The sequence below is a fragment of the Bombus pascuorum genome, chromosome 8, assembly GCF_905332965.1.
Source record: "Bombus pascuorum chromosome 8, iyBomPasc1.1, whole genome shotgun sequence".
NCBI classification, from domain to species: Eukaryota; Metazoa; Arthropoda; class Insecta; order Hymenoptera; family Apidae; genus Bombus; species Bombus pascuorum.
Window position 1 is genome coordinate 9,620,730 of NC_083495.1, and position 19,692 is coordinate 9,640,421.

General features: G+C 32.0%; 1 protein-coding gene across 2 annotated transcripts in view; it reads right to left on the reverse strand.

Annotated features, from left to right (window-relative positions):
* Positions 1–18,746, reverse strand: part of LOC132910221 (cadherin-23) — a 32,705-nt gene extending 13,959 nt beyond the window's left edge. The window contains exons 1-4 of one of the 2 annotated variants that reach the window (XM_060965796.1): positions 18,046–18,746; positions 5,232–5,535; positions 3,148–3,299; positions 714–1,094 (exon numbers count right to left, since the gene is read on the reverse strand). In XM_060965796.1, the coding sequence (XP_060821779.1) occupies positions 714–1,094; positions 3,148–3,299; positions 5,232–5,433 (735 nt within the window). In that variant the 5' untranslated portion in view covers positions 5,434–5,535; positions 18,046–18,746. The remainder of the gene's footprint in view (positions 1–713; positions 1,095–3,147; positions 3,300–5,231; positions 5,536–18,045) is intronic. The other variant, XM_060965795.1, reaches the window with a different exon arrangement.
* Between the last annotated feature and the right edge of the window lie 946 nt (positions 18,747–19,692).

Here is a 19,692-nt window from a genome sequence, read left to right on the forward strand (position 1 = left end):
AAAACGTATCTCAACTGAATAAATTCAAGTGTTACAATCTAATATTGCAGCTAAAGTTAGTATTCGCGGGTTTCCTAATACCTTTTTCTCACCATGTATAGCACACTCCGGACACTTTTGGATATATTTTTAAACTTTAAATATTTTTCGCGCTTTAAAAATGCCAAGAAGAACCGTTTACCTTATTTACATACAATTGGTTAATTAAAATTCAATCTCAAAGTCCTTCCTGGAAAGGTGGCGGAAATGTTTTCTGTTTTTGTGGATCATCATTATGGTACCTTAACAGTTTCCGCAGCAAGCCACAATTTATGACCGTAATTCGGTTTGTTATAAACTGATTTCCATAATTGTACTTTTTTTACTCGACTCAATCACGAGAGAACTTTGACTATATTCGTGATCGCCGCAAATTATCGGCGACTTTAACGTAATTTTTATTAGTAGGACGAGAGAGATATGCGCTGTTGAATATGCATTACAATTAAATTTCTGAATTTGATACGATTGTAAAGATACACGGCACGATATTTAAAAAACAAGTTCCATTTATTACATATAAATCGTATTTATATTATCTGTATCCATAAATCAAACGGTATGAGCAAGCTAAAGCAAACAAAGATATTTCGATTTCAAATATTATCGCAGATTGTAAAAACTCGCAATTTCTTCATACATTTAAATTATTTAGATCAACGCCAAACACAAACCTTTTCGTTTATTGCTCGATCGATCGCCAGAATTCTCAACTGGTATAGATATTTTTTTTCGTAATCCAGACGGCCAACAAGGCGGATGACACCCTTTCCATTGACAGTGGAAACGCTGAACACGTCATTATCACCGTCAAGTTCTTGGAGGTAGTAAACCACCTGACCATGTGCTCCTAAATCCGCATCGGTGGCTTCGACCGTTGTTAAAATACCCGGTCCGGAGTCTTCACGAAGCGTCAAGGAAGTGGGATGTGGACGGAAGATTGGCACGTTGTCATTAACATCTTCCACCAGAAGCAGTAAACTTTGCGTGATGAAATTTCCTTCACCGAGTCTTCCGTCTGTCAGAGTCAACACTAACGCGTACTCGTCTCTTACCTGGCAAAAAGACACGCGCAACGAAGTTTTTAGACATATTGCTATTTTGTAGTTTCAAATTTGTTGCTTATGATAAACAAAAGTTTTTAATATTTAGAAAAGAGAAGTTCGATATTATTGTAGTTTAAACTTGATGTATTTATTTATTTGATCAAATATTTTGTATCTTTTTAGTGGGCAATGGTTAAATGATATTAGTGATTAACACTATTCAATTTTCAAAGTTAATCCGATGATTAAATTTCGATACGATCTTTGAGTGATTTTCGATCAAATCGCATTTTTTTAACGTCGAATAATTTCTTTTTAATACAAATGCTCTTTGCAGCATTTTCTGTGCAAAATTCAGATGAAAATTTCAGGATCGCTCAAACAGTAAAGTTTGATTTATTGCTACACATCCGAGTTCTTTTTTAATACGAAACGAAGTTTATTTTTTGACTGGCAATATTACTAAGATTTGTTTTGCGATTATGAAAGAAGATGACAATTTTTCTCTTACACATAATGAGATGGTTGTTACCCTTTGATGAAAAAATCCTAGAACAGATAACTTGTATCTTCTTCTAAGTGGATAATATAAATGTTTAATATTTAAAATAATGAAGTTTCATCTAATTTAAAAAATACAACCAAAATAAGCTATGCATTATTAGAAACGATTTAAGTTTGTCTAATAGAATTTCTCCCTGTTCCATCGTTCTAAATCTCATAGCTCAGCCCACTTGAAAGGAACATCCTATATATAGCTTACAAAAAAAGGTTGCAAATGCCAATTATGTTAATAACGTATGTGACGGCGAACTGTTCTTTTTGCATTAGTTTCAAGTATAGAAAAATGTAGCGTATCACATAGAGGCGGCTAATAGAATTTCCACGTCAGTATCGCCTTAATGTCAAAAAAGTAAGTTGGGAGTGTCGGATGATCATGAAAGCTTGGTAACATGTAAACTACCCTGTCACTTAGAAAGTGGCAGACTTTTTTTTATTATTATAAACCGATCGCGCGAGGATCATCATCGGGATACGTGCATCGTCAAACCAATAATCACAGGACATGCGGTATTCTTCAACAAGAAATTAAACCGCACGGAAATAGTAACGTTTAAGAGAGACGATGATGACAAAATAACAACTTCCACGAATAGATCATCGAGCGTAGATCACTAGTTGCACGCTTCTTTAGCTCGTTCGCTCGTCCCTGAGTTTCTCTTTAATGTCTTCGATATTGCTGTTACCATGATCGGTCCTACGATGCGTGAAAGATATTCGAACGAGGAGGATCGCTCGTGTAAGATGCACAACGTCGAACTAGAGAACGTAGAAATTATTTTCTATATCGTAAAATGGGTGAAGGTAAAAACAAAGAACTATTTTTAATTGCCTTTCCACGTTTTGGAGAAATGTACGGGAACGTGCTCCTTCGTTCAAGTGAAGATACATTGCCTGACAAATTGCATGTTAGAAAAACAATACTAAATACACCAATTAACGTCATAAAAATTGATACTATTTGGTAAAATATATTATATTGATAAAATTGGGCTATTTGACGAACTTTATTTATCAGAATTTCTTTGAATATATTCCTTGTATTTTTATCTTCATCTAAAATTCTGCAATTCCAAAATACAATTTCTGAATCTTAAAATTTACATGTCACTTAGTCATCGCACTGCTGCAATTTTCTACTGAATTTACATTACAAAATTGTATATTGTCTGCTTTTGAGGAGGATCGATAACATAACGGAATTGTGCAATAGTTCACTTTAAGCAATTTCCATTCTTACGTACAACTTGTAAGAATTTTGCTGATTACTGATATTACCACGTTTAATCATGATATCGTCAATCAGTTGCTGACTTCGTTCGTAAAATAACTATATGTTTATTGCTAATGGCTAAAGTAGTACATGATAATACTACTGAAAGGAATAATCAAGTTTAAAGGTGTTACAAAACATTCAAAGTGGTGCTCAAAGAAACAGTTTCGCTGCTAACGAGCGAATAGGATCATTAGAGGGAAATAGACCGATTCGAGAACGAATTACCTCTCTGTCCAGTAATTTGTTCAAGTAAATATTGGCTTCGGTTGGACTAAAATTCTCGACCCGAATCACACCACTGCCAGGTTGATCTCTAACGCCGAAAGTCAGGCTGTCACCGTCAGGATCGACGCCGCGAAGCCTGTAAATTAAACTGCCTGCAACAGAAACCAGTTGGCACGAATCGCAACACGATACGGCAACGAACAAAGGGCGTAATTAATTTAAATGTACAGAAATGCTGATTCGACTGTAAACATAGTGTACAGGCGTGTAATCTTTGTAAGATAGTTAATGTAAAAAGGAAGTGTAGATCCGTGATGTTTTAAAGAGGTAATTATTGTATTTAATAATTATAATCATTATAATCGTTATTGTTAAATATTATATACAATTATTAATAATAATTATATAACATTTAATTTCCTGTATAGATTATAGGAATTGATGGAAATGTTGCAAAATATATGCAAGTGTTAATCAAACGAGATGCTAAATGAGCAAAACAAGTTAATCGTAGAGAAATTTTATAAAAAATTTTTTGAAAACAGAAGGAGAATTTTCATTAACAGCATTATTCACTTTGTGCGATTTTTCATAGCATGTAATAGAATGGAGTAAAGATATTCAAAGCAGTTAAATAATCATATGTGATTAAAGTGATATACTATAACAATAAATAAGTCTTAAACAAATACCAATTTCTATTTTTTTTTTATGATTTTTGCTGTTTTAATCAATTAGGAAGAAGCGAAATACATGTTTTAATATATTTATGTTTATGTTATTCATGTCGTTCGTAGTTATAAATTGAATCTTCGTTCAATTGATATCATTAATAATTCAAACATGGACATCGTTTGCTGTATAGTTCAACAATAATTCAAATTAACGAGCCCAAAAATTATTATGACTGAAAGTAATTGTATGTTTAATTAAAAAACGAATAACTGTTGTAACGCTTGCAAGCATCAAATTTCTCTTATCTCATTCCTTCATAAATAATTCTTTGCTTATTGTATGCTATTAAATAATTTATAACGAATAATTCGTCAAGCTATAAGATACTGAAGAATATTCAGTTGCCAATGGTATTAGTGTCATCAATGTTCGGATTTTATACACTATGACAACTAACATTATTTTACATAATATACTGTGGCATACTGAAGCAAAAAGCTTATTAAATCACATTGATCTAGGTTAGATATTCAGAAAATAATACAATGAAACGCCTGTGAATACTCCAGTTTCGTATTGTTTCAGGTTAATAATAATCTTCCACATACTATACACGTTTATTTTAACGTTATATTTCTCACCTGAATAAAATTTATTCAAGTACGAACAAAATCTCTTTAAAGGAAAAAGAATTTCCTTAAGCACTAAATAAGTGTGTTATGAGAACTATGAACTAAATATTAGAAATTTTAATTAACAAACGAATGGCTCAGAACGATTGTTTCTGAACTATAAATTAAAACGAACTGCATGGAAATTTTTAAAAATACTACATTTCATTAAATAATATATATGATTCAACTAGTATCAAAAAGAATTATTTTAAAGAATTACTGAGAGATATATATAAATCTTTCTTATTATTTTTCAGATTGGATCAATATTTGATAAATTCATTAAATTCATAAATTGACATTACTATATATATATATATATATATATATAGATATCCTTGAAAGATGTTGGATAGTACAACACATGTTTCACATAAAAGATTTTAATCAATAGATTTTGAAGAATTATGAAGCCGTATAATTGGCACTAAATAAATTACACGCATTTCGCCTTTTATAATAACGAGAATGTCTTATTATACTCAATTTATAACGATTATAATTTTAAATTCAGTTACTTAGTAAGTGGAAACTTTAAAAGGTTTTTTTATTCTAGTACGTAGAATAATTGGAAAATAGAGATTGTTGAAATGAGAATAAATGGAATAAATGAAGATATTAGAAGAGAAGTAGAAGATAAGTGTGCATTGTACAGGAAATGTACGTATGTAAGAAGAGTATGTGGTTGTGTAAAACGATGTATTATACAACGTATTTCTATATACATATTCTTACCAACTGGCGTATCGGGACCTTCCTTTAACCTAATGACAATTTCCGTCTGGCCGTCGATCAGGAAACGCGGTGGATTGTTCCTGGCTGAACAACTCGCTAAAAGGCAGGCGAACACGAAAGCGAGCCATTCTGACTTAAACCTGCGTCTCTTGTAGGATCGCAACAACCACGAGAACGCGATGATTGGCTTCATCGAGGTCATCTTGATGGCAAGTTTCGCTTAATTAACATGGTTATTTTCGCCCGATGAATGGAAATTAACACTATTTTGAAGTGAGTTTGAAGTGTGTGCCGATATTGGAACCTTAAATAAAAAAAGAAAAAGGATTTATTCATTGCTTGGAAGTTATGCATAAATATTATGAATATATATGTTCATATTTCACATGTTCCAGTTAAAGATGTTCGACGTTGTTAATGTATAATTACGTTAAAATATAAAAACGTTATTCATTTTTAATTTGAATCGTAAGTACATATATCAACATATTCGATCTTATGCAGAAGTTCTTATGAATGAGAAGTTATCATCGTAAGTCTAATTACAAGGGTAAGAGGAATATATCTATTTTATAAATTAAGAATATTTACATTAAAGTTGGAGAAGAGAAGAAAAAGAAGCAAATTGTGTGCGCGTTTGTGTGGCTGCATATTCTACAAATATTTTTCCAAAGTAATGAGCTAAAATTTATATTAAACTAAACTTGTTTCTTGGTAAGAGAAACATGTAGTTATGTCCTTTTTTAATTAATATGAGATCATTGCAAAGAGTGTAATGTTTAACATCTTGTTTAAGTTATTGAGTATTATGAATTCTCATAAAAATATTGTTGTTTTTTTCTACTTACTATTCAGAATATACTCGCTACAAAGATATTATGATTAAATATAAATATTAATATAAGATATAAATATTATGATTAAAACAAATTATATATCCGAGCAAATTGGGTTGAAATTCCGTCATCTTTTTAAGACATTGAGAACATTCTACATTTCTCATTTCAAATAGTGTTTAAAACAAGCAACTTCATTTGTATTACAATAACAATTAATTTTATTTGACTTTCACAACGGAAATATAGTCAATTAAGAAATGATCTACAATGCAAAATACAACGCTTGATGTTCGGTGAAGCATCCAAGCAAACGTTATTATCGTGTATATAAGAATATGAAACACATTTGTATTAATAAATGAATAGCGAGGTCATTAGAAAATTAGATTGTTTCGATACGCGGAGAAATTTCGTATAAGCGTACATGCATAGAACAAAATGAATCGTTTTTTCTTTTTCACAAAAATATATAGTCAATGTATATGAGTTAATATAGTCGATATAAATGAATCGACCTCGTAAAAGAAATCAGGTTGATTACGATCATATTACGATGCGCCACTTTCCAAGTGCTTGTCACTTTCTCGTTCGCATTAATCCGGCAACGTGTAATTTTCCTAGGTGGAACCGACTTCGAGGAATTTTCACGGATCCTACAGTTAATTAGTTTAATGGTGCAACGCTAAAGACAGAGGATGCCGTAATTGGTCGAGCAGAGAAAACGTGTTGAGGGAAGATCGAGAATCGAGGCGAACCGTCGTCTTACACCCTGCTGAAAAGGTAACTCGGCCAGAAGGAAAGCGCGAGTAAACCGGTTGCAAGATTAGAAAAAGGTTATGGATTTTCTTGAGGCACGCGTACTGATTTCTCCTGGTGAGTGAAAAATAGTGAAAATTCATCTGTCGGTTAATAGAATATTTTCTCGACATGATTTTAGAAGGTCTTAAAGCGCCTCGCTATTGCCATTGTTAAATGTTTCCATTACTTTGAGCGAATATATTTGCGTAGAAGACTGCAGATTTTTACGCACTTACAGGAAATTGGAAAGTACTAATATGTACAAAGCGCACATAATGTGCAGGAATATAGACGTTATAATCTTTAATAAGTAAACAATTATGACACGTAAAGGTTTTTACAAAATATATAATAAATTATAGTGGTTTCCTTTTTGCAGTATAAAAAGAATAATAATTGTTTCCTACATTATACCTATTAAGGTATTGATATTAAGAAATTGTAGCGTTATTTAATCTGAATCATTTTCCAATTACCTAAAAAAATTGTTATGTAAATACTAAAAAGGCAATTTTATTTATTTAAACCTCTATAGTAGGAAATTTTCTGCTAAGAAGATTAAGTTTATCTGTACAAATAGGTCATTATGCTCCAATGTGAATGTCAATATCAATTAAAAAATGAATTCTTTTACCTAATCTAGTTAATAGTAGAAAATGATGATTCTATTGAAATTATATTTTACGTTGAAATTGACGTTACACGAACGATTTAATCTCTGAACAGGTAAATCAGCTATTGTTAAAAGCGAATGTGCATTTTTCATATATATTATATTCTTCATTAAGTTTAACGCTGTATCAACTATTGATTAATTCTAGCTACTCTATTTTCCATACGCTTTCAATAAGCTTTGAAAACAAGAAGGAGAAACAGAATCAAATAATAATATTTCTAGTGTTACTAGGTACATTATAACTGTTACTACATTATAAATTCTAATATTTTTAAGTAAACATTATATAGAAAAACCTATTATCTTATTATTTTATATGAAGAAAGAGGAAAGAAAAATAAAACTAATCTCGACATAGTAAAGACAGTAATCTTACACATAGATTCTAATCGTTACATATAATGTTTAATCCTATCGTCGATAATGTGTTATGTTAAGAGATTGAATTTTGCAGTAGTAAGTCTCGACAATAATTATCTCTGCAATTGTTACGTTCAATTTGGCAAGTGATAAACTGTTTCCCGTGTAATTTCTGTCTGCAACGAAGTGCGTTGTGTTCAATGTCAAGATTGTCAAGAGCCACGAGTGACCACAAGGAAAATTAAACGAAGTGAAAGCTCGCCGGAAGTGAGTCTCAGTTGGTTTCTCACGATGTCGGCTATGATACATCATACCGCATAACCGTAATACAAGCGTGAAAAAACAAAGCGAGTTCTTGTCTTCCAAGAAACCGATCCGTAGCATCAATTGCACGCTTCATTTTCTTTGAATTTCCGTTACAGATGATTTGTTCTACGAACTCCTCTTTTTAGTAACAGTAAGCAAACCTGTCCATTTGTTTTGCTTTGTTAAATTCTATTAACCAACTTGATCTAATGATCGATTCTATTGATCACTTTGATCTTTTGAAAGATTCAAATTAAATCTACTTTACAATGGAAATATCGGACATTTATCATTTTTTAATTACCATTTATCATATCATACTTCATTCTTATTAATTTAATAGTAAAAAATTGTTAAAGCAAAAAATGTGTTAATATGTCAAATATTAATACGCGAACAATAATTTAAGAAATCATTGTCGTTGATAAATATTTCAATACTGAGAGAAGGGAAAGGTGGAAAGACCTGATATATCAGGGAGTCTCACGAAGATTCAGAAAATTGATCTTATCGAAGAAAGAACATGAACGAGTTGAGTGAGCTTTTTTAACAAATATATTTTTCTACAATTACTAAACAAATTGTATTTTTAGAGACATTATCTCTTCACGGTTGAATTCATTTTGAAGCTACTATGTCGTAAAATAAACAAAATTGGATATGTCGGTATAAATTTTGCCACTCAACCACATCGCTTTTCTAATTTCATTTCTAATTTCATTTGAAGAAAAAGACAATTACATTGTGAAAGTATTTTTCTTTGATAGTAACTTTCAAAAACCACCAATTTTTATTACGATCTTTTGCTTTATTAAATCCGTCGAAGCATACGAATTTTTTTAAACTAGAAAGTTAACGTAGTCTTATAAGCGCAAAGTATTGAAATTGTCATCTCCGGATATTTAACTTCTCCGGCTACTATTTCAAGTAAATAGCTCAGTTAATCAGAACACTGGAACACCTGTGATATTCTAATTAATAATAGCATAATTACAGATTTAAACATAGCAGTCACAGTGGAGTCATGTAACTTTGAAGTCATTAAACAAGGAATACATATAATGTAATATATCTGTTGCGACTTTATGATTCTCGGTGAAGACGACATACTTTTAGTATGAAAAATGGTGAACTTTAGGTGAAAAATGATAAGCTATAAGTTTCTTTAAATTTTTCAACGAGTTCAATAACTTTCTGAAATGTTCAAATATACTTGTCTTTTTTACTCATGAATAGGTCTTAATCAAACAAATTTATTTCATGCTACATAACGATGACGTGAAAATATCCAAATTCTTTCATGATTTCAAATATGAAGTTCCATTCCTTAAATCGAACGCTTTTATATGTATGATTTCTAAATCCTTGGAGTTATTTTTAAATTAATTTCCTGTTAATTACATGAGATTCCATGTATTTCTGAATCACTCATTAACATTTATATTATTAATATTCGCAATAACTTAAAGATTCAGTAAATTCAGGAAACACCTTAGTAGAAGAAACGTAATACATATTTCAAATGATAATGGCGAAGAAAAATCGTACATGAAACATTTTCTTTTTCTAGCTGTTTAGTTAATAAGAAAGCTACTGTTTTTTAATTAAATCTTAGAACGAGCATCGTGTTATCAATTAACGAATTAAAAGCACAAGTTTATAAATATTTGCATACATATTATTTCCGCTTTTTCTAGACTTAATAAATCTTTCTTAAAATGTTAAAAATCTCAAATCTAAATCAGCACTTCCGTTTGTCTGCTCATTACACAAGAATGATACATACATTACATGATATATTAATTTGGACAATACTGAAAAACCATTTAAGTATTATACATGATATTTTACATTATGTGGTTACTTAGATGTTTCTTTATTCTATAGACAAAAGTAAACTTTTAATGTGTATTATTTAAAGATATAACTTCTATACCCTTTTTGAGAAAAAGCACATGAAAGAGTATATGAATACCTTTAATAAATTTAATGCAAAGAACGCTATGTTTCGTCATATATAATCGATAAAATATTTCTGTAAATTTATCTTACAGTTGTTCTTAGAATTTATTAGTTCTAATTTTCTATTTGTATATTTCAATTTCTGTGTATATTTTTAGTAATTCATATTATAGTAAAACATTCTATCTTATATAAAAGAATTATGTGGGAAAAAGAATACCTTCACTTGACTATAATTGTAATACTACTGATATAAAATGTAAGGAATTATAACAATTAGAGAGCATATACATCATGGAGATTGATAAATAGTTAATTGAAATGGATACTAGAACTATTTTCTTAATTAATACGAGGAAGTAAGCATTTTTTCCATTAAAGCCATTTAAGTACATAGGTTTATATTATTCAATAACTGTAAGAGATAATCGCTATGTTTCCTTCCATTTAATATTCCATAATTATCTTTTCGAAAAATTAATGTACGTCTGTAACTGAACTTCTGCTCTTTTCTTAAACTACGTTCAAACCCTATCTGAAAATTATTAATCATAGTTATTACGAAACTTATTATTGATCATCTTTAGTGGTAATTCTGAAATTTATTACGAGCTATCCCTGACAAAATTATGAAATTCTCTTTCTTTTAACAAATTCCATCGAAATAACTGCTATAAAATAAATGTTTCAAGTAATTATTTCTGAAACAGTTAAATAAAACGAACGATATTAGCTACGTTCTTTGTTTCATTTCCGATCCAATTTTTTTATCGTTAACAAATTCCTGAAGTCTATGGAAAATATGAAAGTTTATTAAAGCAAAAGTGATCAGAGCATAAAAATTCGAAGGCAGTGGCAGGATGAAGCGCGTACACTTCCCAACATTTACAAAAGCTTCATTCATGGCGAGTCTTGTGTACCAACAATATTAGCGAGCAATTAACACGCGACCGATGAAAAGTAACAAATGCAAATGAGACTAATCCGAGATGAAGAGTTTGACGGTTGTTGAACCACACCAACTTCATTAAGGAATCGTTCATTGGCTTCTCCTCGGTGGCTACTCGTTCGCCATTCGTGGGCAAGAGCATCCGGCTGTGGTCAGTGGTCTGCAAGGCCGATGCCCGGAAACCAGATAGTTAAGTCAGATTACGAAACATCATTAATTCAGTCTCGAAGAGCATCTAGATTAGAGAAAAAGTCGTGACCGAGATGACCAACTTTTTTTTCAAAATTACGGTTCATAACCACTTTTCTTACTGGGAACAGCATCGCGTGATAATTATATCAAAGGGGGCGTTGAAACCACACGCTAAAGCCGAACGTGTTTAAGTCTAAGACTACCCTCTGTTAAGGTGAAGTGTAACGAGATACAGTGGCTTGGATGTGATGTCGTGCGAATAAAAGACACCGATACAACGATCGTATAGGGTATAGGGTAGATTGCGGATTTTCATTCGTTTATGAGAGATTAAAAAATGTAAAACTACACAAAATGCATATAATACGCAAGGACATAAAAGTACTCGCTATGGTATTTAATATGTAAAGCAAATCACTGCTTGCATTCCATTTCTTTGGTCGTCTTTATTGAGATACGAATTTGCATAATCGTACGCAGATGATCTTATCAGATGTTGGCTGAAAAAATGCATACTTTATATGTATAAACTGTACCACATATAAACTGCATAATAATATACGACGAACTTACAAATAAATACGTTAATTAACAAACATAGTCTATGTATTCCAATATGTCATTTCTTCTCTTGCATAATAAGTTACCAATAATAGTAGATCTACAAGTTACAAATCGCAACTTGGAGAATTCTGTTGCACAAATAGTTTTGCGAATTGTGGTATTTTAGAGAACACAATTAAAAAAGTAGAACCTCCGTAGAAAATTGTTTTACCTACCAAGTCTTATAGAAAGCGCTATATTTTGGATACTCGATACGTATTTTCATATTATGACATTGTGTGCAATTTCGCAATTCTAGCAATTTTGCGATTTTCCTATCAATGCATAGCAATCCGCGGTTCACGTATCGTGTATTCTTGGTACACTTATACTATAAGTATATTTTCCTAAACGCTTTCAATTATACCTTATCATACTGTACAATACGTACTCTACTTTGTGTTGAAAATCTTTTTTAATCCATCATAACGACAAAAATACGCAACAGCTTGTGACGTCAATGGCTGACCGTTTTTCTACGGTGCAATAAACGATTAACGTAATGAGTGGTTTCATTGTGCATGCGAAGGTATTTTTCACGAATGGTTCGACACTTCGGGAATACAATCACGAACACACGCATATATGCTGTGTGGTGTTCCTCTTGCTAACAGAGTGTGTCGGCCACGCTCTTGACTTTTAAGACTGCTAAATAGGAGACCATTCTAAAGGTTCGTTGTTTTCATACGACTCGAAAAAAGTAACGTAACAACTGGGGCGATAGTACACCGATTATGCTTTACAGTTACCTTTTTTTATTTCTATTCTTAGAAAGAACAATACCTCACAGTTACCAATATGTCGAATGTGAGAGGTGTCCATACTACTTACAATTCTATTGGACATGAAAATATTGAAATCGTATGAAATTTAAAAAAGTATAGAAAATTTGGAAATATTAAAATACTCAAATATTAAAAATATTGAAAATCGAACTTGTGATATTTTGAAATAAATATTATACGTGATATTAGATTAGAAATAAAATATCAAATTTTATGTGGCAATAATTTTAATCCCCGAGCTTCGTAAATTGTCATGGATTAGGGAAATTGATTTTTCTAATAGTTTTTTATATAAATACTATCTTCATGGAAATTCAAATGCATAGGAAAAAATAACATCGAGTATTTATCACTTGTAACTCCTATAACTTATTATAACAATTATATCAATTGCATGATGTTTCATGGTTTCTTTTAGCAAGCAACTTTCCTTATGACCCTGGAACCTTCGGTACATTCATACATATATAGAAGCACAACATACCTATATTAACGATAGCCCTTTTTTTAGCTCCTCGTATCAATCAATCGAAATTTTAAGACTCGACCTACTTCCAACACGGCACTCTATTATGACAATATAGGATACTGACAACGTAGCGATAGAAACGTTTCAAACACAGTATCTGCTATTTATTTTCCTTCTATTACTTTGCAACTCCATAAGCACAAGTAATCATTTATCGTTTAAAAAAGGAAAAATCAATTCAGCGATAGATTAACGTCTAAAGTAGAATAAAATATATTCAAGTCCATTTATTCAAATATTTATATCAAAATATTAATTAGTGCCCGATTAAATGAACTGTCTGTCGAATCTACTTATCTGAACGTGAATTCCTAAACGGAAATAATTGGTGGATTTCGAAAAAAGGTAACGAGAGAATTATTCGACAGTTCACAGATAAGCTAGACAATTTATAATATTTCACTTCTATTGGAATTCTCGAACATTTTATTAACGCAAATTAATCCGAAAGCGTTTTCTTTTCTTGCAAATATATGTATGTATTCCTATATGAATGTATATATAGTTAGTTTACTGGGAAAGCAACACATCTTCAAAACAGTAAATTTTGAGATCTCTAAAAAAGTTAATTCTAGAGACTAGATCATTTATATACGAAATATCAGTATCACAATTACCAAATAATATTATGTTATTCAAGAATAACGTCAACATTTTCTCAACAATAAAAGACGAATATAAATAACATTTTTTCGAAATACTCAGAATCAAAAGACTATGGGCTAAATTGTAAAAGAAGCAACATCTTTTTCATTTCTAAATCAATCAAGCAATTCGTACTTTGTCGCTTCGAATTTATCGATTTCCATTTTAAACTGATTTTCTGGAAAAGTTGCTTCTCCCGATCGTGTCGCTCTCTTGCTATATCAATAATATCTTTTTAATCATAGAATCATAATTACCAACTATAGACAACCATTGAAAGAGGAAATTCCAACATAATCTCGAAACAAAAGAATCGACGCGACATTAAACACTAATTAAAAGCAGAAAAAGAAAAAAAAGATGGCTACCGTTGTCCATGGTACACCATGTTGTTAATTCGAAAGGCAAGGACATCCTTTGTGTGTGTTTCACTTGGGGAGAGCAGAGGAAGTTTTTATGCATGGTGGTCCGTCGAAAATAGACAGTGAGGTCGTGTTTCAACCAGGGATACTCCGAGGTGCGTGACGTCATTTCCTACACCTGCCATGCATGCTTCCGAATGATAACACCGCACGTGGTATTGACACACCCCATACCACCGTCTGCTATCCAATGCACCCCATACAGGATACATCGTTGCGTGACGGTTGGCTCGCATCGCTGATACGTGCACGATTGTCTCTCCCCCTGCCGCTCTCTCTTTAATGTGTAATGCACATGCCTTACCGACGATAAATTACAGCTTACGATGATAATTGTTTCGATTCGTGCCGTGCCGACTGACTTCAGAAATTTTCATTCTGCTTGCTGGTTTACAGTTAGGAAAATAATCTCATCGCGTTTTCCAACGCGCTGTAACGTTCCTATAACTATGAAATTTATGTATCGTCGAATGATACAATCAAGAGCAAAACATTGGAATGTTCGTCATGTATATGTAGCAAGTTGTTTGCGTTAAATTCCACTTAGCTCTTTTCTTAATGGTAGTAACGATTTTTGATGTAACTTCCTTGAAAAAGGTTAATGTACTGTATGGTTTATGCTTGTGATGTATTCCGGAATGTGAATTTTGTTTCTTTTTTTGAGTTATTTGCAATGAAATTTTCTGAGACGAGTTGGTAACTAACAATAGGAAATGATTTAGAGATTATATTCAGGTTTCATCGTTTCTGATATGTAAGAGCGACGTAAACGTGTTCTACGGTTGAGACGAGAGTTTAATAAAATTACAGCGTTTAATAGGATGAGCGTAGAACCAAAAACGAGGAATATCGAACTGTGAGAAATTTCTCTCACAGGGTGTTAAGCATTTTGTTTTTCTCTGTGCATACACAGAGTACGAAGGAAAAATAATATTCACGAGTACGTGCTTTATTTAGTGTAATGATTATGTAAATATAAAAAAAATGTTTCCATCATATTATGTTCTCAAAGATATCAATTACAGGACACTGATCGCTCCTATCGTGTTACAGTCCTGAAGCCAGTTAGTTATTGGCTGTAACAGTGTCCGTATTTGTAACTAACTAAACAGGCTACATTTCATTACAAAGCTAAAAGTATAATTAATTAAAGAATCAAAACTGCGACAAATGTTCAAGTTGATAAAATATAAAGTTCAATATTTCTCGTAACAATGAATGAAAAACTATATAAAATCACATACTTATAGGTAATACACTAAATTTAAGAATAAAGCTCTATTAAGACATAAATAATACACAAATTAATATACACTGAAAGCTATTTGATAGTATCTGATAAAGTACGTACATAAAGATTTAATATTTCAACAAGATAAATTTCATCAATCCACATCGCTCAACAACAATTAGGCAACTCAAAAGAATTAAACTTTATTCACCTTTGAATATAGAAGTTAAAATCGCCTAAACGAATACATTGATCACTTGACTTGCTTATATATTTACAGTTTTAAAAACTAGCGATTTAAAATTTTAAGACATCGTCGAAAGAATGAATAGTTTTAACATTGAAGCAACGAAATATTGCAATTTCTATGCTCTCCGACTACTCAGATATTGAAAATTTTATTGTGTAGCCGAAATAAATCTTGCACGAGGTTTCAAACGCTTAATAAAAGCAAAGATGACTATCAAGTTCTTGTTATGTATATACGTACATAATATGGTTCTTATAAAAGTAAGTTCATATTTTCCTTGAAACAAATATTTCCGGTAAATCTTCCTTTCAAATGAGAATGCAATAGCTGCTATAGTAGAGAATATTTAATTGATTTTAAAATTCACGAAAGAATCAATTTTGAACGAAAGCGTGTTATTAACATAATATACAGTTTTTTCGAAACCTAATTGTACGATCGTAATAATGAAAAGTATTCCCACGAGCTGCAGCTATTGATAATTAGACACTATCTCATTATATCGTGTTCTGCATAGTTATGCAAAGATAAAATGCGAGTTTCATAAAATGCTTAACGCGCGGTATATACGTTGGTTAGCCATCTACGTTATTTCGTTATTACACATTTTATTACTTTCATATGTGCAATCTAATTTGTTGCCTTTCATGCTTCAAGATTCGTCTTCAAGAGGAACTGAGGGCTCGACGCGATTATATAAAGCGAGATGTACTCCGTGAGAACGAATTCTCTCATGGAAGAAAACACCTCGTAGAAATCATTACAAAGAACCTAATAATTTCCAGTCGTAAGTGAAAAAGAGAAATGAGATTTCGTAATGTCATTGTATTATGTGGCACAGGCGAAAAATGATTAAACCGCTGTCCTTATATTTCATTCGAGATTGCGTCACGATTATTAGTGGTTAATTATTGATAGCTGTGCTGGGAAAAAAATTGAGGACACCGGCAATCGCGTTCGGGTTTTGTAGCATTGACATCCTAACTGTGTATTTAAATTCTTCTTTGCCAACGAACATAGAAACAAACATATAAAGTATTCGTATAAATATAAAGTAGGTAACACGTACAACTTACACAATTTATATTGTGCTGCGTAAAGAATATGCTGTTATGCAAGACCATTTCAGCAATCAAATTCAGTTCATGTATTACATTTAATACTGAATATGCGATAATATTTGGAAAGAACATTAGCTATACTATACATGTATGTATTATTAAAAGATATCTATTAATGTATATTTAATACGTATAATAATAATATTAATAGCAGCAACAATTTATAGCATTGTATATTAGCCTTTAACTTTGTTACCTTTGGGTCATAAATGATTCGGATTCAATTTAAGTTACGTTAGGAATCATTAACTTTTAAAATATTATTAATTACTTCACTTAAACTATTCTGGGTATCTGGGGAACGATTCAATAGAAACAGTTTCAGTGTTATGAATATACAATATACAGACATAAATATAAACATATAAAAATATAAAGACATAATAATTCTATTTAAAAAGTACATTAGATTGTGTAGATATCAAACAATAAGAGTACATATTAAATAGCGATGTATAATCGATGGAAAGTAGAGATTTCATATGTAATTTTATAAGCATATTATACAACTGTACCTATTAATATATCGTACGATTCTCTGTTATTCATAAAATGTAGTGTTTTCATAAACAATTTAGATCTATATCCGAACTATATAATTCCATGCAAGATTATACTACGTGTATTAGTATTTTTTCTTTTGAAATAAATCATATACATATGTACAGTTATAATTAAAATTATAATAAATAATCAGAGAATATAAGAAACAATCTCTTTGAGAATTTACAAGCCAACTTTCCATTTGAAATTTTCATACAGATAGATACTTATCGAAAATATCCAAATTATTATTTCAATCACATTTATTAGAATTTTCATCAGACGTTTCACATACACAAAGTCTAATTATGTATCATATTTTACAATTTATCTATGGTAATTTGCAAACACTAAAGCCCGATTCAAGGAATTAGTATGTAACTACACACTATGCTAATTGCATATCAGAAAACCGACGAAATTCTGCACTGACATAATTCGCAGAAGCGCGTCACTCACGATAGACGCGTTGTCTAACATGTACCTGTCACTCTCTGGAAACGTTGCCGAACTTCCCAAAAATCACGAATAACAAAGTTTTGAAAACTTTCGCAACACGAACAAGCGTATCAGCTTGGAAAACTTTGATCGGATTATACTTACGATTTTCATAAAACTATCGTTCCCTCGGCTTTACTGCGGCATGTCCCTTCTTCCTCGGATATCTATCTTCCTCTCAGGATCTCTATTTACTCTCAAATTGCATCAAATTTTCCATTTCCCTTCTTATACTTGCACTTTTCAATGTCTTGTTCCGACCGATTCTTTTGTAAACGAAACCACGTCTCGGTAAACACTGTGCAATAAATTGTTCTTTCTAAACTTTCACTGGTAACATGTCACTTCACTCGAGAGTCACACAATTTATTTCACTTTCGCGATCATTCAGAAAATCGTTGTTATCCGCTTATCGAAGATTCGTCGTGCGCAATGATTCGTTTTATCGAGAACTATTTGTCGACTCGTAGTAAAACGATATTTTGCTTAAGCAGCCTCGTTGTTTCAGATTCACCGCCGTCTGTCAGCGTGTTACTGATAAACCGTGCAACAGACACAGCGTGTTCGCCTGGCCAGGTGAGCTCTCGCCGGTATACTGAACGTTCGCCTACGGCAATAAACTCCATTTACCCACACGGCAGTCGATCACCCTCACGGCTTTGTTTACAGACGCTGTTGACTTCAAACTCACGACGATCGAATCGCGAGAATAAACAAAGTCTCCTAATTTCGTAATATCTTTAAATATACTTGATATCTAAATACATATCATATGACTTGCAAATGAGAAATTATATTTGCAGTATTTAAATAAATATTTATTCCGCAATAAATGAATTACGCTTTATTTCAATTTTTCTGTGTCCTCGCTTAATGCGCATTCGTTATGTTTACATTTCGTTAGTTCTCAGACATTGTAATTATACAATCGAAATTAAAGTTTGTAAATACTAAAAACGCATACTGCTTAGAATTAATCGGGAGAACGAACTTCCTTCGATACAGATAACAGTGACGATCGTATTTGCGCTAGACGACTCTAGTCTGTGTACGAGTAAGTTATTGGAAACATTCGGAAGAAAAATCATAGAAAATAAGTGTGAAACGTCTATCGGTGACAGACGATTGTGCAGTTTATCGAACGATCGAATCGGTCACCTGTTCAGGTACACTCACGACGGCAAACTGAAGGTAGAACCGAGACAGCCGCGCACAGATCGGTGTCTGATGTTCGTTCTGCGGCGTGAGCACTGACCGTACACAGAATACCACAAAACGTACGGTTGTTCGGAGTTAAATTCAGCCCATCGTGTTCCCCGAGGCATGCACCGACGGATTTCCCCTCTTTGTATCCTTTGGTCACCTGCGTTTCGACACCCGTCCACAGAATCGTACTTGTGGGAACAAAGATGGGTAGCTGGAAATCAGAAAACATGATTCGAAAACTGTTAATGCTAGGGCAAGTCGACTTTTTATTTACCTTGGAGATTGAAATTCTTTTTCAACATGGTTTTATACGAGCTACGAAATTAGAAAGAAAAATTACTATTTGGAACATACATTGATCGGTAGGTGAAATATAGATGATCCAAATAAATTTAACTCGACAAATTGAAAAGTGTAGAAAAACGATAATGTAGTAATTGTTACTTCTTTTTAATTCACTGTAGAATTTCCTTGAATAAATTTATAACGATAAGTAAGTTTTTTGACAAGTTGAACACTGCTCATGGGAATGAAGAAATTTACTTT